The following is a 24,284-nucleotide window of genomic DNA, read 5'->3' as shown; positions in this document are numbered from 1 at the left end:
CCAACAAAAAAAAAGTTTTCAACCATACTGTAAATCGTACAAAACAATTGCAAAATGAGCAAAAATATACCGTAAGTTACAAAAAAATAAGTAAAAACTATACCAATGTCGTAGAATGCCAAAATCAAACGAAAAAAGACGAAATTGTAAGGAAATGAACTTGAAGATTAGATTATTCGCCAAACCATATTCTGTCCCATTTGTTCAACCCTCATGACCACGTAGATTTCATAATGAAAACAACTTTTTTTTTTTGCAAAACTTTTTTTTTATTCGCACGCGCGCATCAGTTTTGGGGCTCCCGGAGGATGTCATCCATACAATCAAATCAACATGGCCTTACCTTACCTGTCATTGGTCCCAATGGAACATCTGGCACCTGCAGTATTTGAGGTATTTCCTGTAGGTGCAACTGTTGTTTCAGGTGTACTGTGTACAAGTGACCTACCCTTGGGACCATCCACAACTTGTGTATCGGCAGAACCACTTAACATTTGTCCTCTGGATGGTGTGGAGGAGTTTGAGACTGGTACAAATGCACCTTTAGCATCGGGGCTGCCTCTAGGTAATGTGTTTTTGTCCTTGACTGCAGGGCTTCTATTCCCTGGTCTGTCGGTTTCTACTGCAGGTTGACTCATGCTGGTAGCATCAGTCTCTTTCACACTGATTTGTGGTCAGCGTCAGTATGGCCCACTCAGTGATGGTCTCCGGATTCTGAAGATGTTAAACATGAGGAAACTTATAAGTCAAAACAAACTAAATTTTAAATCACAGTGGTGAACATCCTTGCTTGAACTTGTTCAGTGAGTTCATATTTTAGGCGTGCTACAATGCAATTTCCAGTCAACTGTGGAAAAAAAATTGTGGCTGTGAACGGATGAAAGGATGTAACGTTAACTGTTTAATAGGTGTACTCGAGTAACCATTACTCTTTAGTCTGAAATATGCTTTTCTTGGCTTGATTGGTTTCTAATAGGGACTTACTGACGAGACGATCGTGTCAATCAGTGAAAAAATGTATTATTCACTGGATTATCCTGCCAAGGGGTACAGAAAAAGGACCATCATGATCTCGACAATAGCATAGGTAACGTTAAACCAAGGTCTCTTTTTAAACCTCCTTGGTTAAACTTAATATTTTTTTTTTGCATCAAATTCACCCCCCCCCCACCCACACACACATAACAAAAGCCAACGTCTAGACTATCTTTTCTGCAACAAAACGACGCGCCTGGTGGAGACTGCATTCTCCAACCAAGGAGGTTTAAAAAGATTCCTTGCTCCAACCGACAACTCACGTACGAGAGGATGTGAACTATACTTACGTTGGCTATAGTGTCGACCATAGAGTGTCAGCTGTTTTTGTTTCGACGAGAAAATATAACCTTTCACCGAAAAAGATCACATCCAAACGCTATAAGTACAGATCCTTGCAAATTATACCACCATATTTCTTTTAATCGTTATTCTACTGACAAAACTCTACATTTTATTCCTATTATACGCGTATCTTAATATCTCTATATTGTGGCAAAAGTGTGGATCATAAGAACATCATGGTCGCTGTAAAGGATTTTACGTCTGGATGCTGTCGTCGGACTATCGACATGCGTCAAGCAGATGTGGGGGGGCATTCAACTTCTAATCCAAGGAGGTCATTGGTTTGCATGGAGGTATACCTTTACCTTTATGGAGGTAACGTTATAAGTTGAAATTATACCTCCATGGTTTGACCATCATGGACGTCATGATATCATTATCAACGTCCTTGGCTTCAACTTTGACAGGCTGGAATCAGAAAATAGAAAAACCCCTTCAATGATGCTGTGGTCTGTAACGTTATAGCGCAGAAGTAACGGGACTGGCTAGATTTTACTTGATCCAACACACTCGAAACGACCAAGATATTACACACAAAATGCTGAATTTCTTTATACTCGCCCCCCTACTGCAAAGCTCGGTTTGCCTATAATGTTACTGAGTGTGTGAGACTTCAGCGATTTCCCTGCCGTGCTCTATTATAAGGCTTATGAATGACCATTCGTTTTGTTTTTCCAAATCGAGAAACGCCCTTGGTTTTGCGAATAAAGGAACCCCGTTACAAAAGGGGGCACCCAGGCCCCAGGCTATAATGGGTCATCCCTGGCGGACAGATAAGAAGAACGACGACAAGGCAGCGACAAGAAGACAGGGCCATCTGTGTCATCTTTCTTAAAATATGATAGGGCAACTTTTTTCCCGGCAGAGAATTTGACTCCTCGCAGTCCTCCTTCCAAAATGACCACTCACCACACACTACGAAATACTGTAGTGAAATCCTCTGGCCGGGTGACCAAGGACTTGGTTATAGGCGGCTTCGGTGTCACGATCTCACCTCCATCTTGTAGGATGGTGGGACGCAATCTCAGTTCCCCTGCAAGCGTCGGCATTTCTGAGAAAGTTCGGGACAGGGCAGGCAGGAGAGGCATTTCCAGACTCCACGTGGCAGGATAAAGTTATTTTTTGGTGACCAATCACATATCGCAACTTTGACAAGTTCTGATTGGACGAGATTATACAACTCACGCTGTGATTGGTCCGAGGATCATCTTCGCCTGCGCTCTAAACTCAGAAGTCCAAAATGGCGTCTGTGGGAAGGAGTTTGTTCGTGTTTCTCTGTCTTGTATCTTCCATTGTCTTTGTTACCCCAGATGAACTTCCGGATGACTGGCCTCCTAAAGACGAAAAGTTCAAGTACGAGGCCGACGGGCTGTATTCTGAGGATTTTGACCTTGAAATTGGCAAGGGTCTGAAGACGTTCGAGAGGAATCTGGTAAGCCATGGGCGTATTTTTGTGTACTAACGTTTATATTATAAAAACATAGTTCTTCTAGTTCTACCCTCTCGGCTTGTACCATGCCCTCGAACCTGGAGGAAGGGAAGCAGAATTTACTACACGTGGCTTGCGTCTTCAGTTTGAATTATTGAAGATAGGAAACTCTGAAAGATGACAACAGCCTCAGAATCAGATGAAAAAGATAACGGTACTGATACGCACACGAAGGAGGTTACAACTGAGCTGCAGTCTCTCACTACACAATTATGTTTGCTCTGTCTTCATACATTTGTTATTCCCGTACATATTCCCGTACAATCTGCGCTATCAAGAATCTTCAAGCTCGAGCAGAATTGTTTTTTGGTGTAATTAGTTCCACAAGTGACATTTGCATATTGACTGCAGGGGTGTTTTCACAGCAAGTCAGCCATGCATATGCCAGTCTGCATGCAAATTGTAGTTGTGGAATTAATTAAACCAATTAGGCAAATTATGAAGGGTTATTCAGTCCAGAGTTCCATCACCCCATATTTCCAACAATCATATCCTTATTATGTAAAGAAATTCCTGTCTGACTTATAACAATAATTATGTTGTACATTGACAAGTACAAGATTTTTTTCCTACTTATTTCAATGAGTCATAGACAGACAAGGATATTCTGTTTTCATTTCTAAATGATAAATTCTAATGTAAATTGCATTATAAGTACCAGCAGGGGGTTATGAATTTGAACCATCGCATCTTGCTGCAAGCATATTTTCTTTTTTTTCACTCTAAGCCACCTAAAATTAAATAGATCAAAAAACCTGTGCAGCAAAGTAAAGAAAACATTGTCATTGGGCATTGTCTTTAGCCTTTAGAGTCTTTAGAGTGTCAGCCTTTTTAGCTTTCATCTTTTTAGCTTTTCTACCTCCATGGTTTCACCCAGACGTGTGTGCAAACAAACATACATCTATGATCTTGATATATTGCTTCTAAACCCTGGTAGTGGCGCAGTGCGCACTACAAAATGTTTTCCAACATGCAATTTTGTATATGTCATTGGTTTACTTCGGAGTTCCTAACCTAAACCTGGACTTGAATCCGGACTTGATACACAGCAGTAATGTAAAGTAATGATACTATTGTGATGTGTACACATATTCATTCATAAGTAAATGCATTCTTACAAGGTAATCAGCTTTGCAACTCTTTGATTTCAGGATGATGTTTTCACATGCAGACTTTCATACGAGATTCCAAAAGGAGAAACAGAGGTATGTTTCAAGAAGCAAAGGCCTGTTTATTGGAAACAAATTATGTGTATGATGTAATGGCATTCAATTAAATATCTGTAATACTAATAGCAAATAAGCAGCAAAACTGTTTCTTTCCTAGAAAGGTGGTAGATGCAATGGTGATGAATACATGGTAAACACATCATCTACATGTTGTTTTTATCCAAGGAAAATTGTTCTCAGAAGTAATGATAGAACTAAGAAGGATGTTATGAATACGTTAATGATATACAGTACTAACAGAAATTATGGACGAAAGACAACAACACAACTGTATTGTAACATTGTATGGAGTGTATTTATGCCAGGATAGCAAAAGAAGGATTTGAATTTCTACTAAAACAGTGTTCTGTTGGCAGGAATGGCGGGTTACAATGTCTCAGAGCCCGGATAAAACATCATATTCCTGCATCATTGAGAGGTAATATTACCTTTCTTCTGAAAAGACTGTGAGGAATTGACAACATCATTGTTCCTTTTGTTTCAGACATGGAGGTTTACACTAAATACAGCTGCGGACAAAAGCTCATATTCTTGCTTCGCAGAGAGGTACATTGTATATTAAAGAGTCACATTTCTGGATTTTCTCTGCTTGCAACTCTTGGTTTTTTGATGCACGAGTTTCATAAATGGAGGGAGGGTCTGGGCTGTGGTATTCTGAGTGTCTATTCTGAAAGAGACAGTTTGTTCAAATTTCTGAAGAATATCTGCTGACATATTTCAAGACACTTTTCTCTGTGTTTGCTGCCTTTCATTCATTGTTTTCTTTGGGTCTTTTTCTTCCTCTTAGGAGAACTACATGTACCAACTGTATCTGTTTTACCTGAATTTCACTTTGTGACAAAAATACACTGTTTCTTATTGCATGCCTTTTGCGAGGTTTTTGCAAATTTGGTGATGTACATCTGGTGCTGTTCATATCACTGAAGTTAAATGCTTTTATTTTTGCCTGCCATCTTCGCCTGTCATCTGTGTAAGATGTCACTGGTATGGCGGTAGGCCGGTAGCTCTTAATGTCTAAACAGTTGCCGAAATGATGTTTGAACATCTAGAATAGTGATGTAGCATGTTTGACCACTTTATCCCTATTGGCCTGCCACAACAATACCAGTTTGGGTTTAACAATTTCCAGCTATTTTATGATCAATGTGGTATTTGAGTAATTGTACTCAATGCAATAATACTACTCACTGTCAAGGAAAGTTTTGTAACAAATATTTTCTGAAGCATTAAATTTTATCAGAGCTTGCTGGAGTAGTTATTGACTCACTGAGATTGTTTCCTCACTCTGTTTCTCCATAGGCCTGGCCCCACCAATTCTGAGCTCAACTTCAAGCAGTTCAAAATGTCCCTGATAGGAGTCAATGAAATCAACTATGGAGAGGCATATGTAAGCAAGATAGTTCTTTCTATTACTAGTATGCAACATAAAGTTTCATTATTATCATTCATACTACAAGGCAATGTACTGGTTTGTACAAGTATATGATGTTGAAATACAATGGCTTTTAAGTGTTAGAATATTCCTTATGCTATATGATGTAGAGCAAAAAGTAAATTGTGTACAATTTGAAATACTCATGGTACCTCAGTGAGTCAGTGTGCTTGAAGCAGCCTCTTACTAGTTCATTATGTTTGATTTACTTCATTCAAACATACATGTGGGCACTAATACTTGCATGTGTGTATTTCAGGGTGACCCTTCCGTGTCACTACCAGCAGAGGAGTACATGGTAGACAAAGGCAATATGGAAGGTAAAACATCAATTACATGTAGTCATGAATGTCTATGATTTGATGTTGTGTGTTTCTATGATTCATATATGGGGGATGTAAGGGACAATTTTTATATATTTCAGTTTGAATATACATTTGTATTTTTTTATGAAGCCCTCCTTGAAATAGTATGTCCAATATACATGTACTTATTTATACAATATTTTGTATGAATGTTACATTGAAACTAGAAGGCCTACATTTGCAAGCAAATGCAGGACATTTCACCTCACATCTATCCCACGGCCCACAATCAATTTGTTGCAAAAATGGATTAATATTATCCCCATGCAGAAATTGACCATTCCAAAGTTACCTCCTTGCTTAAAGCTCTAAAATGACCCGTGACCCAAGAAAAACTTGTGATTTAATTCTGTTCAAGAATGTAGCAAACAACTGAACCAGAACACAGTACATAGGCTTTTGTGGCTTGAATTGTTAGATACTTACCAATCTGCCAGTGGAGTTATAAGAGCATTGGTTGTATTGTTTCTAAATCACCTTCCAATAAGGTGTCCAGTATGTTGTACTTGTAGCTGTTTATGATGAGACCATGTCACACTGTTGAGGTTGTCTAATTTACTTACCCTTTGACTATACCTAATACTGCAAATATCTGTGTTAGAAAACAAATGTTCTTGTCTTTACCGGAAGACTTTTGAACTATTATTTGCTGACTTTGCTGGTCCATTTCCCCTTGCACGTCAGTTTCTGCAGTGCATGGAAAGTTCAAAGGTCATATCAGCAGAATGCTTGGAGTTGGAGGTGTCCACATTCACCATGAAGAGCTCTAAAGCAGTGCGTTGTTTTTGTTTGAATGTTGCTATTACAATGCAATTGAGATATTTACAGACAAACTGTCTCCTTGATTGGGGAAGCTATGTGGAAAGAAACATGAAGTGGATTTGATTTGATTGGTGAGGAAATGGATTGGATTGTCCAATGACAGTGCAGATAGCTGGGTGATGATTAACAGAGCTATCAATTTCTTATCATCTCTGCAGCTGTGAATGTTTGATCTTGACAAATGTTGCGCCTGTTCTGACATTGCCACTTTCCTCCATGTATTAGTTGCATCCTTACCAGGAAAGTTCAAAGGTCATATGAGCAGATTGTTTGCTGTGGCACTTATGCACCATCCACATGAGGAACTTTAGTGCAGCATGAACAACTTACTGTACTGCTTCTTCAAGGTGCAACAACAAATATACTTTTCAAAGTGTTAACCCTCCACGCAGTACAACTACTACTACTACTACTACTACTGCCTAACCTCATAACCTGTTAAAAGTGGGTGCCAGAGGACTACTGCTGTTGGGAAAATTAAATAACCCGCCCCAGAACGCCAACCCTTGTGGACAAATTATATGATTATTTACCATAACTATTACTGTCAAAACTCAAGATGATCACACTGATTAAACTTGTCAAAGCCATGATCAATCAATCAACCTGTTTTGTCATGAAAAACATTTTGTTTTAATCCACAGCAACCAAATTTAGTTTGATATTGAAAACAATTACACAATATACAACCCAAAATAGAAGACAGTTTGTTTGTATTTTCTTATACAGAGAGGAATGAACACATTGTTTCCACTGAAGCAAAATATTAGCTATTCCTGCCTTCTTCTATCTAAGCATTTTTCTGAAGTTTAAAGCTTGAAGTTTTCTGCAGTTTTTATGATGCTCCTTTTATCTGTTATATATTTATAATAATAATTATAAAGGCCATGTCAGGGTACTATCTTGTGGCAGTGAATGGAATGATAGTTCATTTCTCTCTGATGATGGCATGTTCCTTTCTACAACCAAGAAGGCTATATTCCTAAAAGAAATATAGCCTCCTTGCTTCAACTAATATTACCAGCGATGGTGCTGTATTATTAATCGCGTTGCCCAACTTCTGAGCCAATATCAGACCTGCACAAGTTAAACAAATTGATTACACTAAAAGAAAGTCTTCAACCATTGTCAATTCAATATGTGTAACATGAGTTCTGTCCTTACAAAACTACAGTTAGCAGTCTTTCAGAAGTTGGTGCAAATAAACCGAAGGTGCATGTCTGCATGACATTTTAGACATTCCATTTAAATGTTGTTTTGCAGTGTTATCACTTGACGGATTCAAAGGTCACTTGAGCCGTTTGCTGGCTGTTGCACGCCCTCACCGTGCACGTGAAGAGCTATAATGCCATCTACTGACCATAACAGGCACAGCATGTGAGACACTAACCCTCATCACTTACAAAACTTCTATTGCCAGTGGGAAATTCAAATTATTACTGATCGCAGCCAATATTTTTTTTTATTTCGGTAAAGTTACTTTGAAGCTGTATTTGTATTCTGCTTTTACATTCTCAATCTTTTATTAAATAGGAATGCAGTTGTCTCATGGCAGGTAAAACATATTCCCAAGCTTTTCTCAGGACACTGCAATAAAACAGTTCTAGATTTTTTTTTATTCAATGAACTGTACAGTAACAAGTATGTTCTATTTGCAGTGTCATCTAGGCGAGGCAAGTTCAAGGGTCGCCTCAGTCGTCTGGTGGCACTAGGCATACCCCATGAGCCCCATACTGAACTGTGATGAGTCAACATCATGCTTTTCATCCCCAGATTTTAAAGGAAACTTAATTCTTTGATGTGTAGTTGCAGTACATGTTGAACAAACAACTAGCTGTAATGGAGGTAGTATTTGTAGTAGCATTTTGTGAGATATTTACTAGTTTCTGCAATTGTTTTGGTGCTATTCATTTTGTGGGATCAATGAAGGAACACTACCTCACAACCAAAGAAACTTGATCAGCTTCACAAACCTGAATCTAACTCTGAATCTGTGTTCTGGTACTGCAGTGATCCAAGTGAAACATTAACAAAAGATACTTAATTTCCTTAACATGCTGTCCTAAACCACTCTATGTAGTGCCTCATATACATGTATATAGTGCCTCATTTTACTTAAACTTGCGTGCTTTTTTGTTGGCGCTGATGTTGAAAGCCATATGAATATAGGAGCTGCATAACAAGTTTGTCAAGTTTTATGATGCAGTTTTTTTACTTAGAGACTCTTTTTTTTGTAGGTGTATTTGATTTGGTGGTGTAATGTAGATGGTGAAGCAGCCAGGAACCTTTTCTACACTATTTCTATGTCTAGTTTTGTAGTTCAACAGAAAAACTAAGATAGATGTTCTGCTGTAATGCCAGATACAAATCATGTTCCAATCATGTAACTTGTGAAAAAAATTTACACGGATGATTAAGTTTTAGTTTTTTTATTGTCAATCAGTTGTTACTAAAGCATTACATTTTGCTACAAAATCATGTTTCAGTATCAAAATGATTACCGCAGTAGTCAGATTTACACTACACATGTATAGAGTTAGAAATTCCATGTCATGATCTATCTTCCCTGGACAGCATGTTTTTACACAGTTGCTACTTGGCTGTTACTGGTGAGACCTAAAGAATGCAGGAGAAATTTAAAGGATGCAGACTTCGCATATTTAGAAAAAAAGCTGTGTGCTAGATGACCACGATAATGAGAATAACTGATAGTTTTGAAGAATGGATCTGGTAGAAGCATTGTTTTAACTAGTGTTGTTCACTTCTACATCCTCTTTTTATAAGACTTTTTTAAAAATAAAGTTGTCATTGTAGAAATTTTCTGCATGTCTTTCTTGTGTAGAAAGTTTTTTTTCTTCAGAAATTTGTTTTAATTAGTAACAGCATTCTCTGTATCTTGTCTAATCTTTGGAATAGGTGTTACTGGTCCACTCCAACAAAATTAAGAAAGCATTAACATTAGACATATTCGGTTAGATAATCGCATGGTTATTGAATGTCCCTTTATCGCAGAACTGACTCGCTAAATATGGATGGAGCCTCCTCATATTTTACATGTGCTGAACAGGACTACATGTGGCTTGTTCTTTCAAGACGATGGTTTTGTATCCTGTTTCTCAGTCCCAGAACTAGTTTTATCTGATGGCAAATGAAGACGCCTCGGCTGTTTGTACAGACTTGCGTTTGACCCACAGTTTACCCTATGTGTTACTTCAGTGCGTGAACTGACCCTTCCGTCACTAGGAATACAGGCTGACAACTCATCCAGAAGTCGAAGAGTTCTGAGAAAGGGCGGTCGAAGAGGGCTCCCAACACGACGCCCTCGATCGCCTGGTCAATCCACGTGCACCCATCCTTCTCAGTCTTCTGGTTTACACATACACCTGGTGATTCAGGCTGTTCGGCTTGTGGTGAGTTCCCTTGTAATGGCCAGTTGGGACAGTCAATCGGCACTTGGGCGGCGGATAGCGCAACATTTTCATCCAGTCCATACGGTGTGTTGGTTTGCTCAGGGTGCCGGTGGTCTCCAGCAGATAGGCTCACACCATTCGAACCTACAGTCACAGAACTTCGTTTGGACTTAATGCCGTCTGAATTGTTTTGTGCTAAAGGAGGCTCGGGGGAGAGGAATGGTGCAGTACTAGTAACGTTTGGCGGCAGAGATACATGGGAGGAGACGTTGGGGCGGCCGGAAGATGCTTCCGCTTGTCCTGTAAGTAAAGACACAAGAAGAGGCAGGGAACTTGTAATGCATGCATCCGGCGATGTCGCTAGTGAATTTCCATCCTCTGGTCGGTGCCGCGGTAGAGGCGGCTGGCAGGTAATCTCATCTGTCCCGATTTGGCTTCTGTTTCCCTTGCTCTTTGTACAACTCTCTGTCATTCTGTTAGAGGGGCATTGGCACACTTGATGCCCTTTAGACGATGGCCTTTCCATATTTGGAGGCAATTGGTGATGTACGTCTGTTTTAGCCTGAGAATGTGTTTGATCCCCAACAAGACCATTGTCCCTGGTCAGGTACTGTCGTAACTGTACATATTCGTCATTCTTCTCTTCCTGTGGCGCAAGGGCACTCTTGCATTGCACTACCAATGGCCTTTCTGCGATCCTGAATGCACGGATGCCTTGAACAGGGACGATAACATTACCTAGGGGTATAAGCACGGTATGCTTACTGGTGTTGGCGCGAAAGACTGCGTGATCGTACTGTAAGTTTACCGATGGACTGCCAGTGGACACCCACGGCTGTAAGTCCGGTGAAGCCATGCCTAACGACATTGTCCTCGCGTTACCTTCACCTCGGCCGTCACTGCTTCTTATGTAGGCAGCCTGGCGATTTTCTTCAGCAATTATCCGTTGGGTAGGTTCTTCTAACGAATTATAATGTGCGCTTTCTGCGACTTTCTGCGGTGAGGAAGGGGAGAAACCAAGGAAGGAGTTTGCGAAGAGTTGAGGTTCAGAACCTGATATTTGTGTTACGACATTTCTTGGAAGTTCCGCAGACTCCTGGAGGAACTCAAGCCTGTCACCTGCTGGTTCCTCGTGTGAGCCTGGAAAGTCGGGATTTTCTGTGCACGTGGACAGATTTGTCCCCAGGACATCACGGGAAGACACTAACCGACGGGTGTCAATTCTTGCTGGTTGGGTTTGAGAATGACAGAGTCGTATCCGCTTTGCAAGAGGTTCCGTGCCAATGCTGCGTCTGCATTTCTGATTGTTGTTGAAGAACGCAACCTTGGCACTACTCCCAGATGCCGAAAGGTCGAGAGGTTCTTCGTCTATCGGCCGACCTTGGTTGTCGGCGGGGTTCGTTGACCGGATGCCTGGTCGGGCAGACATCGGTTCCGGAACGGTCACGTATTCCTCGTCAGCGTTTCCCATCATGTGGGTGTATGCTGAGCTACTACGGTCAGAATTGATGAAGTGCTGCTGTGGCGGCCGAAAACCCACCGACTGCATTCCTCTATGATAGGAATGGGTAGTTGTGAAAGCCCCGGCGTGAGGTGACACTCCGTGCACTGTGGAGACGTGGGTGGGATGCATTTGGTCGGGGAATGTGGGTGTCCTTGCATTCAAATCATTTGTACATTTATAAAGGCATTCGGAGACCGTTGACCTACATCGGTGCAAACAGTCCGGACAGAAACAGGTTTCCCTACCTCTAGATATCTGCGCATCAGGCCGAAAATCTACGAATCCTGGTCCTGACACACATCGGTTCGGTAGGTGTGGTATCGATCCTCTGGGTCCAAACCTACTGCTTTGGAATGACGTCGTTTCTGCTGTGATCAATGGAAGTCTACCCACGGGTACATACGGAGTGCCATGTGAATGGAAGCCCGTGTGGAAGTTTCTGGTTGGTCCGTTGTACTCTTCTTGAAGCGTGTTGTGCGAGTAGTCCATATTTGCCGATAAATTTGCCCTGTAAAGTGGAATGGAACTTGTCACGGTACAGAAAATCTAAGCATACAAGTCGCCATTTCAGTGCAAGTTGCACCAAAACACAACCATATTAGAAACCGATCACAGCACAGTGACGCACGCATGTAGGGCGGAGCTCTTTCACACATTGTCTTTACTCTTTGCTCCAGACAGTACGCAATTCCAGACATAACACACCGAGTACCTCAAGGTCGTTGGCAGGGCGTTGCACGAGACTATATATAGACTTAACTTGGTAAAAAAAATGGATGGAAAATTTTATTTCGGTTTACCGTCGGTTATTCCGGTTATCTCCATTGTTATGACTTATGTTATCAATTTTGTTGGATTACATATCAGTAGAAAACTTACCTCCGTGTATAGTGATCTTGTGTGTTTGCATGTGTGATCGTAGTTATTTTGATTGTGTGGCAGGAAAGGGGGATTTGTAACAGTAGATTGACATTAAAGTCAGGTGCCTAAATTGTGTCCCCACAGGCTAGGGGTCCACCCACCCAGTTACTGGGGATATAATTTTCATTAATCAAAATACGCGTAGGTACCCATGCCACATGAAGCCTTGAAATATAACGGTATAGATCCTGCATGCAATGTTCGCGTAGGTCTCCGGGATGGCCTGCAAAATCATGACCTGCAAAAATGTGTTTTGTGTTTCTGCATTGTTCAACCGCGAACTTTTAAGACCGTGAAAACCTCATTTCCTCACTGCCGTGAATTTAAATCCCCTCTAAAAGAAAAAAAAAATGTATGGTAGTAATAAATTCTTCCTTTTAAACCAGGAAATTCTTCTATGTAACAATGAAGTCTTCTTTTTAAAAAAGAAAAGATGGGTACTTTTTACTTTATCGCAGCTTTGGTTGGATTGACCTTTGGTACTTCGGTTTGACAACGTGCAGTGACCGCGAGTGTAAGTGCGCGGTGCACGTTTCACAATATTAACACATTCAAATGAAACACACGTATACGTAACCTAGATGACCTGCCATCCGGGTTAGGTAAGCTATTTCCGACGCGAGCTAGGAAAGGGACCGGGTGTTCTAACGTTAACTCGCTTGAAGCCATTCTTTACACTCGAAGAAAAATTGTGGATCCCGGAGCCTCTCTTTTTGTTCTAGCCTCTACCGGGCTTCGGGAGACGGCTGGAAAGAGTACAAATCATATCGGCCAAATAGAGAGATGCCAGGGAAGTTTGCCTACTGGGAGAGAACATTTTGCCACACCGAGTGCCTAGTACAGGCTATGTAATATCCACATACCTTGCATTTGTTTCTCGCAGTTTGAAAATGTCAGGTTGCATCAAATATGTCCACAAGGAGGCATTTCAAGAAGAAGGAGGTATTTCCAGAAGAACACCCTCACCAACTCACGAACATGACTTTTGAATAGAACTGCAGGCCCCTTACTATACATATATTACACAACCATCAACGTCCCCTTTGCTAAAGAAAGGTTTAGTGCAGTTATGTTTAATATAGATGCACAGTGTGGTGGCCTTTTCGTCCTCTAGATCTGAGCTCTACTTATAGCCACCCAGATTGTCGTTACGTATTTAGTTATGATAAGCCGGCGGTGTCCTCATGATACGACAGGTGAGTTACTGATGCAATAGCGGAATGCGGGGCACCGCCTTGTCACCTGTCGGTCACTTCTTAGTTGTCAACATTTAACTCATGCCCAAAATAGAATACTTCCTTCAGATAAGAAATGTTCTCATTTATTTCAAAACGTTATACCTGATGGTGACAAGTTTCCACTTGGCAGAACCTGCTTTAACCTTACTTTAAGCCTTTAACACACTCTTAAAACAACCCACCTGATGAAAAGTGACAACATTGCCTACTTACATGATGTGCCGGACACAACAATTCCATCCGAAAATACCATGCAGCTCCGCCGGTCTTCCCTTCTCTCACTTGTGTGTCAGATCAGTCATCCTAAAGTTTGGATGGACACGTAATACTCAGCGTTGTCTGTCTGGTAACTTGTTAGTCAATAAAACTCGGAACAACTCCAAATCAGAAGTTACTGTCGTCTGGATATTTTACACCACGTGATGCAGTGAGGGAGCGGAGCCTATACTTTACGTCAATTGATCTATTTTGGGCATTTATACCCTTGGGGTAGACACATTCATGTCTGAGGGGTGCAATAAACTCAACAGCGATTTTGACAGCGCGCCTTTCACTTCCGAACTAGATTCTACTCCGGCTGAATATCTGACAAAGACACCTTTTCCCCATTTTTATCTCCATCTCAAATCACATTAGTAAGATAAAAGGTTGAGTCCTTTGAGAAGTAACACCCCTTCCAAGCACATGCAGGGTTTTGTTTAACCAATAATTCAACAGGTAAACTTACGGTAGAGCCACTTCATATCGACGCTGGGGTAAGAAGTGCAAAGTCCTGTGTGGGTGTTTGCCCATGCGCCCTGGAAATCTTTCTTCACGGCATAAATAACAGCCGGAATTTACCGGCCGACACTTGTACGATCTCACCCCCATGTACTACTGCCCTTTGATCCAGATCCATTTGACCTAATCTATTCTCATTGTTCGAAAACGAGATACAAGAAGAATTTCCAAAAGACCCCGGTAGAGCAATTAGGGTAGGAGTCATGGTTTTACTGCTTTATTCCCTGTGTCGTAAGTGCATTGTGGAGTACTACACTGGTTGCTGCAGCCCAACTTATTCTTTTATTCAATTAACCATGTACATAAATATATTGATAAGAATGCCTCTATTGCTTTTTTTTGTTGCTCTGCAGTTTACGCAGAAAATACAAATTACAATTTCAGGGAAAGTCGCATGGGGCACCATGGAATATTTAATGATCATGACTTCAGTTTTTTAACAAAAATTTGACTAATGGCTAAAAAGTCTCAAAATCCATATGATCTTGCCAAGCGTCAATCAAACAGATGTGCCCATAACCAACCAAGTGACACTGTAAACGCATCATTCTGGGCCGAGAGTAACAAGTGCACGCGTTCCGTCAGGGTCGAGAGGAGCGCGCTTATCATTTGGAAGGAGTAACAGACACTGACGTTCCACTATTTCTCAACTTGTGTCCCCGCAAGGACCTTTCCATACCATTTGCGGGAGGGTAATCATTATATAAGACTACAAGGTAAAGCCAGGCTACTATCCGCCCTGTCACGATTAGGCCGGGTTTGGGAAAGGACCAGCTGACAGTACTGAGAGCGCGCTGTCATGGCGGCACCCCGCGCCCCCTGTAGGATTGGAGACGCACTATGCGACATCGACACCCCAGCTCTCCTGGTGGACTTGGACAAGTTGGAAGAGAACTTAAAAACGATGCCAAGGACTCTAGAGAAGTACAGTAATCTGAAGCTCAGACCCCATGCTAAATCGCACAAGTGCCCGACACTGGCCAAACTGCAGGTGGTTATGCTATACGCCCCTTCCTATGGGTTGGTGATGTACATTGTTGTGAACTTTGTACCTTAGTGGCGGGCTATGGGCTGTTAGATACTACAATCTAGATTGGCGAGTGTAGACAGAGAACATGTTACAACGTTACACTAGAGATGTCTTCTTTTCTTCCTTCCTTCTGTCATCCCTTTTGTTCCCATCTTTCTCATCGATATCTGACTGATTGACCTATAAAGTAGGCTAAACATACTAAAGTGTAGCCTGGTATCCAGCCTTGTTAGCTTTAGTCCGCTACCCAAGATCCGCTCCCCGCCAACAGGAGCGGGGAGCGGATCTTGGGTAGCGGACTAAAGCTAACAAGGCTGGATACCAGGCTAACTAAAGTGTACTGGAATTGTTCACTTTAACAGATGCTATACTAGTTTATTTGGTCGGGTTTAGGCAATCTTTTCTCCCATTGTTAATTTTTCAATTCAGAGTTGTAGCAGATAGACGTGGATAGAGATTGATCTGATCTTGGTTGCATGAGGGACACTTTCTATTTATTTTTTTGGCATGAGTGAAAGTCCGTACTTTTTTTTCATTTCTTACTCCTCTCAGGTGTCTCACGGCGCTGTGGGTGTTTGTGTTCAGAAGCTGACGGAAGCCGAGGCTATGGTGCACGGAGGTGTCGAGGATGTTCTTGTCACCAATGAGGTAGTGTTGTCGTTCACGTGCTTTTCTTTTACCAGCACATGTATTACATAATCAAATATTATGTCCTGACATGCCACCGATCTTATGCCCTTGGGAAAAGCACTTTACATGACTTTCCTCACTTCGCTCAGGTGAAAATGAGTATTGTATTGTCCCATGTGTTGGTGGCGGCATTAATATAAGTTGAAATTGGTGTCCCACGTCTTGTGATTACATGTTCGAATGTAAAAAAATATCTATTATGATAATCATTGTACGTGTATGTATAAAAAGAACCCAATACACACAAAAAATTATTGTTGACATGGTCACTAGATTTGAGGGTGTGCTACTAGTAATTTGAAACTCAAAATAAATTGCATCCCCCATTACTTCAACCCTTTAGATCGTAAGCCGCTCCAAACTGACCAGACTGATGTCCCTGGCGCGGCTCGCCACGGTGTCTATAGTGGCGGACAGCCAACAGAATGTCAGGGACCTGTCAGATGCCGCCCACAGAATGGGGGTCAACATTGGCGTCCTTGTTGATGTCAACGTCGGTATGCCCAGGTCGGCATCTTTACTTCCCCAAGTTATCACAAAAAGGGTGTGTCCTCGGTGCAAATGAATGTTCTAATTAGTGACAAACCAATTACGATCGACTTCGGAGGTTAGTCGGATTGGTGGCAATCTCGCTTTTGTTGTCCTGATGCCAAAATGCCTTAACTCAAGCCAGGGTGAGTTCACCTGGCATGTGTGTTAGGAATTAATGCTGTTCGTCATTTTAACTCGATACTGATGCAGTAAATTTATGTAAATTTATAGGCGAGAAAAATCGATATACGATAATAAAGACATTATATTTACGCACAGGCTTTGAGTCAAGATACATTTTTATTTTCCAATCTATCACTTCTGATGAACCTTCCTTCGATCCATGTAGGTGTGGTGTACTGCCTGGACCCGAAGTTGTCAAACTCGCCAGCCTAATCCAAACTTTGCCCAATCTCACCTTTAAAGGTCTCCATTGTTACCAAGGGTACGTACGGCTTCATGATATACTAGTAGAACGTATCGTTAAGATGATGGTGCTGATAGGCCATGTGATACAGCCATAAAACGAAGTTGAAGAACAATAGCCCAACATACTATTTACTGTTATTGATATGATTTTACCTATAGCTATGCAGAGGGGGAATGACCATCGGATTAAACTGGAGCTAAAACTAGGGATGGATACCAGGGTATCAAATATATACAACCTCGTCTAAGCAGAAATGCTCCACAGTTAATAGCTGGCGGACTTCTGGATGTGCCGTGATGTTTTCATTTTATTCTCAGGTCCAACCAGCACATTCGCAAGGCAGCAGAGCGAGCAGGAGCCACGGCTGAAGCTGTAGACAAGGCAGCTGCAGCATTAAAGGTACCACGTGGTTAAGTTAAAATGGTGTACATTTCTCATGCTCTATTAAGGCTACGATAGAATCATACTGGGGAATATGTACAGTACATATTCATGAAAATAAAAGTCCCATATATCATCAACGACAATGGTATCAACTATTCGAAACTTATTGGATATCGCACTGCCTTTCACCTACAATGATATGACAAATAAGTGATACAGAACACATATCATCCCACAGGCTCTTGAGGATGAAGACATCAAGTGTGACTATGTGACGGGAGGAGGAACTGGAACCTACATGTACGAGGCTAGCAGCGGAGGTATTACGTTATTACTGCCAGCTCTTTCTAGGATGGACTTCATCAGCCTATTTTTATTTCGTCTTACCCGAATGGATCCATACATAATGTTGTTATTCTTGCCTGATTTGAGCTGTTTATCTCTTAATAGAAAGGGTGTTGACAATTAGAAGATACATTAGAGTGGTTCACCCCTTTACGTGTAGAACTGTTGTGTCCTCTTATCCTCTTATCCTTTCTTCTGATCTTCATCTTTTACACCATGCAAAAATCGTCACACGATGGCAATAACTAAATGAGTCAATTGGTTGTATGGGTCCCGGAAGTAAATAAAAACACTTTTACTTGATTTCAGTGTTCACTGAAGTCCAGCCAGGATCCTATGTGTTCATGGATGCAGACTATGGAAGGAACTTTGGTGAGGATGGCCAGCCAGTACACCAGTTCCACCAGAGCCTGTTTGTCCTGGCTACTGTACAGAGTGTTCCTGTAAGTTACAACTATTACTTTCTAAAAATTCCTACTGAAGAAATGTTTCTCGATCACATGGCACACTTAATATGAATGTTTTATTTTTACAGGAAGGAAACCGTGCTGTTGTAGATGCTGGTTTGAAGGCCTTAAGCATGGATTCAGGAGTGCCACTGGTAGGAGCATTCTAAGGTTATAGACCTAAAGAACAGTTGTAGAGTAGCTTTATACATTCCAATGGTCTGCTGTTTTTGTATTTCTCTGTGGTCCAATGTTTAAGTACAACTGTAGTGGTTTTGCAATTTCTTATGTTGAAAATCCATGGAACATCACCATATACCATGATAGCAGCAGCATGGCATGTCCAAGGCATGTCATGACTTTCAAACCAACTTTTGCTGTTTTTCATAACAAAACATCTTGAAGCAAGTAATCTTGTCCACAACTTGAAGCAAGTAATGTTGTCCACATCCACTTAAAGCTTGTCAAAGTACCGTTTCTTAATTGTGAAGACAATCAGACTTGATTGACTAATTGCTTGAACTATGCATTTATTCCTCCCTTTCATTTGCTCCATAATTCCTCAGGTTTATCCCAACACTGATATTGTGTACCACTGTGGAGGGGATGAACATGGAGTCCTGGTACCACCGGGGTCATATAAGGTGGGCATAGATATAGAAAGTATAAAAATATGTCCTTCTGGCATGAGGCTAATAATTGCAGTATACATTGTATGTGGACAAATACAGATGAGAGTGACTCTGGGGGAACTAGAGAGTGATGGAAATATGTTGTCACAATGAGGAAGAGCCAACTCCTCTACAATCATGTTTGTAAGTGATGTAGTATTGAAGTACATATAAGATAATACATGTAGTACTGTAAATCTCAGTTTGAAACATTGGAATGTACATATTGTACTTCTTCCAGATAGGAGACCAAGTATGGCTCATCCCAGGGCACTGTGATCCAACTGTCAACCTCTATGATTGGCTGGTGGGGGTGAGAGGAGGGCGTGTGGAGGCCTTGTGGCCAATCACAGGCCGTGGCCCTGGCGTGTAAACCTGGGTGGAAATGAGCAACCACAGCTGTTCATTTTCCAATTAGAAGACAACCATGGAGGTTGGGACTCTCCATAAAACTACTAATGATGAAACATCAAGGAAAAAATAGTCTACCTACCGGGGTAGCCTACATTTTTCATATGTAAATATACATGTACATGTAACATTTGATTTGCTGTAAAATTGATAATGATAATTCTAAAATTTGTGATTTATTGCAAGTTGTTAAAAGAAGATACACATCCTGTGAAGAGAAAAGCAAAAGTTGATAATCATTTATGGCTATTCATAGCTGTTGTCAAACAAAAGGAATGAATTTTAAGTTTCATGTACATATTACATATTGACAGAAATGACACTACTAGCCCAATGCCATGTCATCACTAATATATGTTACAATTTGTCTGCAAACTGCACAAATTGACAAAATAACACCCAAAAAACAACAAGAATCTTATCCCTGAGAGAAACAACTCTTGCCCTTTCCATCCCATACTCAATATGATGTAGTGGCTATTCCACAATTTAGATGTTTCCATGTTCTCATGCATGAGAAATCAAGCTAGTTTTTCCCCTGGGTACCTCCAGAAGAGGAAGAACCTGGCAATGCTGGAAATGATCCCAGGTAAATTGGGAACCTGCAAACAGAAACAAGAAAACTGTAAGGTTTAGGGATGATTGCACTCTGTGAGGAACATGATTTATATAGAGAAATGTCTTATCCTAGAATCTTGCACCATTTGTACTTATTCAAAGCCAAACACAAAAGTCCACTCCTTAGTTTTCATACTTACTTGGACATAAGGATCTTGCAGGAGATAGCCATAGTAAAACCACAGGCTTGAAGCAAAGAATGTGGCGACTGTCAGAGGCCTGGAGATGGACCTGGTGGACTTTGTCCTTATCACAGTGATCTGAAAGGGATGATGTTGGACAACACAATCAATGGGAGCTACATAAAGACAAGTAATTAAGTTATCCATAGATGGATTACTGCGCAAGCAGCAAGGGGTGCAGTTACAAATTATGTACACGGGGGGGTTCCCATCCCAGAGAGTTCTGTTCACACAAAGAGAAGTGCAAGAAATTTTGTACACTCACCAATTCCATCATTGGAGAAGTGTACATTAGTATGGTAATGCCAGCTCCTGCCAACCCCAGCCGGTCCACAAGAACGGCTTGACTGGTGATGACTATAGTGAGGTACAGATATAGGGTGGTCAGCAAAGCCACACCCACAACTATCTGACTCATGGGCCTGCTCTGAAAGGTACAAACCAGCATGGTCACAGCTTAAAGAGGAACTTGGAGGACCCAGGGTCCTCCACCAATAAAGAAACTATCCCCTGTGAGGATCTAGTAGCTAAATTGACCCCGCACATGCTGCCAACATCATAAATGGATTATAAGCCACGGGGTGTCTGAACCCGACTGCCAGTGGAAACAATGGGAGCAGACGACAGACAGTGATTTGCATATTAACTGACGTTTGAAGTTTTGAAAAATGTTGTATTTTATCTTCACTAGTTTTTCAACAAAACATTGCCATACAAGGAATGACACAGACAGTTGCAGCAAACAAACACAATCCATGTAACATTTACTTGGCAGTCGTTATACACGATAAGGGCCTACAGTTTCCAATTTGAACAATTCCAGCAGAGATGAGCCTCTGTCAAGCTTCCATGTTTGTTTCAAAAACTTATATCTGTAATCACAAATTGCACATCTTATCCACAGCCAAACTAGATTTCTATACTCTCCAAGCAGAGGTGAGAGGGAGAGAACGTAGGATATTCCGACATGGCTAGCTAAGGGAGGCACACGAAATGTGCCTCCCTTAGCTAGCCATGTCGGAATATCCTACGTTCTCTCCCTCTCACCTCTGCTTGGAGAGTAATAGTACATGCCTGTGTAGCTGTTAGTCTATATTCTTGTTGTTTAGTAAAATATTATATGTACTTTTCATGTACATATCCATGTCTCCACATAATGTTGAAGAGGTGTACTTGGTATACTATCTCAGCCTAGCTCTCCCCATGTATTCACCACGGCTGCCAGTTGCAGACTGAGCTGTGAGAGTTTACAGTACCCGAATTTATTGGGTGGTTTTATAGTCCAACCTTCCTCTTTAAACAGGTGAAGGCATAGGTGTACACATACAGGAAATAAATAAATTAATCAAATAAATATACTTTTGACACGAGTTCCAAATACACCACACACACACAAAAACATATAAATACGACATTGGCTACTGAAGACTTCTTTCTGCATCAGACCATGAAATTTGGGAACATTTTGACTGGAGGAACGTATCGAATAAACACCTACCTTCTGTTTAGAGGCGACCATGTATGTGAACATACAGATGGACTGGAGAAGTGCTCCAACAGCATTGACTATGATCAGGGTAGAGTCTTGTCGCCACAAACCATAGTACAGCCATATCAGATTACTGAAAAAAAAGACATATCTGAGCAAAGTACGAGTGCAGAGAGGCATTCGGCACAAGAACACCAGCACTCAGTCAGAGACAATGTTCAGCACTGGAAACCCAGTGCTGGTCGAGCTTCAGCACTGGAAACCCAGTGCTCGATTAAATTTCAACAGTGCTGACGCCGACTACTGAAACAGCACTGGAACACCAGTGCGGAAGGCGTGGCTTTCGTATACTTGCCATATCTAGTAACTTTTCATCTGAATCTAATAAGAACGATGTCCCTGAAACAAATATACCATTATGCACCAGGCCACCATAAAGTTAAAGTAAACAATTTCAGCTGCATTGATGTGAATATAAAGATGAGTTGTGAGAAATAGATTAACGTTATAAGCTAACGTTACAATTTTTGTACTTTAGTAGAAATGGTACCTACTTGATGCAGGTTACCAGGAAGGGAAGAAATGGAACATTCTGGGTACTTCTGGTCCTCCACATCCTCCAGCAGTCTGGCCTGTAACGTTACATGTTGGCAGAATACAGGGCAATGAGATACAATCTGATACAACGTTAACGTTATATAACATGATATCAAACCTTGGTTATATAGACAAAAGTTATGCGGAGAGTTAATAAATCGCTTACATCTCAAAACCCAATAGTTTATTAAAATGCACATATGTCATCATAGATACATCAATAATGTCCATAGTTCCTTGCTTTCTTTGGGTTTTCAAATTAGTACTTTTATCATATTATCTAGGCCACCCTGGTAAACAAATTTATGCCTGTTTTGACTGTGCTGTGAATAAATTTATACGAAAGTTGGAAGTAGTTTTGCTCACATTCCTGCGGAAAACATGCACAGTGTGAAGATCAGACAGACTGTAGATACCACCTCTATCTCCTCCATTGTTGAAATATTGCACAAAATACAAATTATTGACGTATTCAAATCAAAACGCTCTACACCAGCTTCTACTGTGTTACTTCGACGCCATCTTGAGGTCAAATGTCTTAGTCGGAGGAGACCATTAGTAGTCGGGGTGGAAACCCCAATAATATGACGTCAGATCGAAAAGGACAGATACAAATGCAGTTTTACAAACAAATTGAATGGCATTTAAACAAATATTAAGTTTAAAATATTTTGTAACCTTCATTGGTAACAAAAGCACTTTTATTACAAGATAAACTAACGTTAACGTTACATCATGAGATTGCTTGCTCCCATATTTGAGAAAATGGTTTGCTCCATGCTGATGCACGCTCCCTTCTATCGGTAGATTGGCGACAGCACGGAAAATGCACGCTTTTAAAGCTTTTAAAGTTAAAGAAAACCGGAGACAACGTGGCCACGCGTATTAGCACTTTTCCGCGAACTCACATGCTCGCGCCAGCTGCGCCGGGCTTGTTTTGCTCCGGGTGACCTCTGACCCAAAATGGCGCCGCGAAACTGGTAACTCGTGTATCAGCCTGCCTCCTTTCGTCCTTCTTTAACAGCCACGTGTATTAACTGCAAAGGAAATTACGTTTGTACGAAATCAAGAATGAGTAACGTTCCAGCCGAAGGCAAGGGTACCGAAGTAACGGGTTCCTCACTGGCCGCCCAGTGCGGAACTCACGGGGAAAGTGGCGTCGACACTCGGGGCCCTGTGCGGAAGAAAGCTCCGCACTGGAATTCTAGTGCAGAAACGGCTTTGTTCCAGTGCTGAAACACCGTCAGGACTGGAATTCAAGAGCTGAATCTTGACTCGGCACTCGTTTTCCGGTGCTAACTTCCACCCAGCACTCGTTTGCCAGAGCTCGGAGGCCGTTCACCACTGGATAGCCAGCGCTCGGAGGCCGTTCACCACTGGATAGCTAGTGCTGAATTCCACTCGGCACTCGCTACCAGTGCTCGGAGGCCGTTCACCACTGGATAGCAAGTGCCGAAGTCCCTAAGTAACGGATTCCTCACTGGATCGTTCCAGTGCTCGGTGACTCTTGGCGCTGGGAGCCGAGTTCTCAAATCATTTCGGCACTGGGCCTCTGGTGCTTACGTCGGCCGCGCGGCGTACAGTACAGTATCGTAGGCCAAGTCTATGTCTGTAAAAATGTGAGGATCTGAGCCTTGCAGTATTGTCCTGCCGATCACCTTGTCACCCCGATTATAATTTGCTTCCCGGGCGGTACGATCTCGAAAATATAAGTGTTAGAGTTCAAAGGCGGCATCGATCTCTATACCCCTTTTAGACAAGGTTTGATTTGCCGATTTAGAGTTTCCAGTGCTGAAGCCGCCGACACTGGGCACCAAGTGTTGACGTAACTTCGGCACTGGAGATCTAGGACGGAAGCCGCCTCACCTCTGTATACCGAGTGCTGAGAAA

At 41.6% G+C, this 24,284-nt stretch overlaps 4 protein-coding genes across 15 annotated transcripts in view; 2 read left to right on the top strand and 2 right to left on the bottom strand.

Annotated features, from left to right (window-relative positions):
* Positions 1 to 2,594: 2,594 nt before the first annotated feature.
* Positions 2,595 to 9,534, top strand: LOC109463039 (myeloid-derived growth factor-like). Of its 10 annotated transcripts, none has more exons than XR_002139799.1 (8): positions 2,595 to 2,812; positions 4,021 to 4,074; positions 4,455 to 4,516; positions 5,398 to 5,485; positions 5,790 to 5,850; positions 6,580 to 6,669; positions 7,981 to 8,094; positions 8,376 to 9,534. XR_002139799.1 is itself a non-coding variant. In XM_019759728.1 (7 exons), exons 1-6 carry the CDS (start codon positions 2,621 to 2,623, stop codon positions 6,663 to 6,665), a joined length of 543 nt encoding a protein of 180 aa, XP_019615287.1. In that variant the 5' UTR covers positions 2,595 to 2,620; the 3' UTR covers positions 6,666 to 6,669; positions 8,376 to 9,534. The 10 variants fall into 10 exon arrangements, 8 of the variants coding, with proteins under 8 accessions (XP_019615287.1, XP_019615288.1, XP_019615284.1 ...); XR_002139798.1 differs by lacking the exon at positions 4,455 to 4,516 and adding an exon at positions 4,583 to 4,644 and having other exon boundaries at positions 2,596 to 2,812; XM_019759728.1 differs by lacking the exon at positions 7,981 to 8,094.
* A 154-nt stretch (positions 9,535 to 9,688) lies between these two features.
* Positions 9,689 to 14,740, bottom strand: LOC109463032. Its single transcript, XM_019759712.1, has 2 exons — positions 14,004 to 14,740; positions 9,689 to 12,139 (listed from the first exon to the last, which is right to left on the bottom strand). Coding segments are annotated over exons 1-2 (2,217 nt in total). The 5' UTR covers positions 14,006 to 14,740; the 3' UTR covers positions 9,689 to 9,924.
* Positions 14,741 to 15,076: 336 nt separating this feature from the next.
* Positions 15,077 to 19,814, top strand: LOC109463033 (D-threonine aldolase-like). 2 transcript variants are annotated; one of them, XM_019759714.1, is made up of 10 exons: positions 15,077 to 15,561; positions 16,153 to 16,248; positions 16,634 to 16,797; positions 17,171 to 17,266; positions 17,569 to 17,650; positions 17,874 to 17,955; positions 18,290 to 18,423; positions 18,516 to 18,581; positions 18,993 to 19,070; positions 19,339 to 19,655. In XM_019759714.1, the coding sequence occupies exons 1-10, from the start codon at positions 15,370 to 15,372 to the stop codon at positions 19,468 to 19,470; spliced, it is 1,122 nt and encodes a 373-aa protein (XP_019615273.1). In that variant the 5' UTR covers positions 15,077 to 15,369; the 3' UTR covers positions 19,471 to 19,655. The 2 variants fall into 2 exon arrangements, with proteins under 2 accessions (XP_019615273.1, XP_019615272.1); XM_019759713.1 differs by having other exon boundaries at positions 15,081 to 15,561; positions 18,993 to 19,814.
* Positions 19,815 to 19,866: 52 nt separating this feature from the next.
* The window catches only part of LOC109463037 (sugar transporter SWEET1-like), a 7,743-nt gene continuing 3,325 nt past the window's right edge, over positions 19,867 to 24,284 (bottom strand). Inside the window, exons 2-7 of one of the 2 annotated variants that reach the window (XM_019759718.1) lie at positions 22,761 to 22,887; positions 22,352 to 22,429; positions 21,807 to 21,930; positions 20,574 to 20,735; positions 20,267 to 20,386; positions 19,867 to 20,110 (exon numbers count right to left, since the gene is read on the bottom strand). In XM_019759718.1, the coding sequence (XP_019615277.1) occupies positions 20,030 to 20,110; positions 20,267 to 20,386; positions 20,574 to 20,735; positions 21,807 to 21,930; positions 22,352 to 22,429; positions 22,761 to 22,828 (633 nt within the window). In that variant the 5' untranslated portion in view covers positions 22,829 to 22,887 and the 3' untranslated portion in view covers positions 19,867 to 20,029. Of the gene's footprint in view, positions 20,111 to 20,266; positions 20,387 to 20,573; positions 20,736 to 21,806; positions 21,931 to 22,351; positions 22,430 to 22,760; positions 22,937 to 24,284 lie in introns of those variants that run through there. The other variant, XM_019759717.1, reaches the window with a different exon arrangement.

The sequence above is a fragment of the Branchiostoma belcheri genome, unplaced genomic scaffold (assembly GCF_001625305.1).
Source record: "Branchiostoma belcheri isolate BF01 breed outbred unplaced genomic scaffold, Haploidv18h27 scaffold121, whole genome shotgun sequence".
In the NCBI taxonomy this organism is placed as follows: Eukaryota; Metazoa; Chordata; class Leptocardii; order Amphioxiformes; family Branchiostomatidae; genus Branchiostoma; species Branchiostoma belcheri.
The sequence above is the reverse complement of the archived record's forward strand: the minus strand, read 5'-3'. Positions and strand labels throughout refer to the sequence as shown.

Excerpts from the sequence above, each read along its gene's own strand:
- LOC109463039 (XM_019759728.1), top strand. The coding sequence starts at position 2,621 with ATGGCGTCTGTGGGAAGGAGTTTGTTCGTGTTTCTCTGTCTTGTATCT. Across the intron at positions 2,813-4,020 it reads AGACGTTCGAGAGGAATCTG|GATGATGTTTTCACATGCAG; the intron begins GTAAGCCATGGG and ends CTTTGATTTCAG. Across the intron at positions 5,486-5,789 it reads TCAACTATGGAGAGGCATAT|GGTGACCCTTCCGTGTCACT; the intron begins GTAAGCAAGATA and ends TGTGTATTTCAG.
- LOC109463033 (XM_019759713.1), top strand. The coding sequence starts at position 15,370 with ATGGCGGCACCCCGCGCCCCCTGTAGGATTGGAGACGCACTATGCGAC. Across the intron at positions 15,562-16,152 it reads CGACACTGGCCAAACTGCAG|GTGTCTCACGGCGCTGTGGG; the intron begins GTGGTTATGCTA and ends TACTCCTCTCAG. Across the intron at positions 16,249-16,633 it reads ATGTTCTTGTCACCAATGAG|ATCGTAAGCCGCTCCAAACT; the intron begins GTAGTGTTGTCG and ends TCAACCCTTTAG.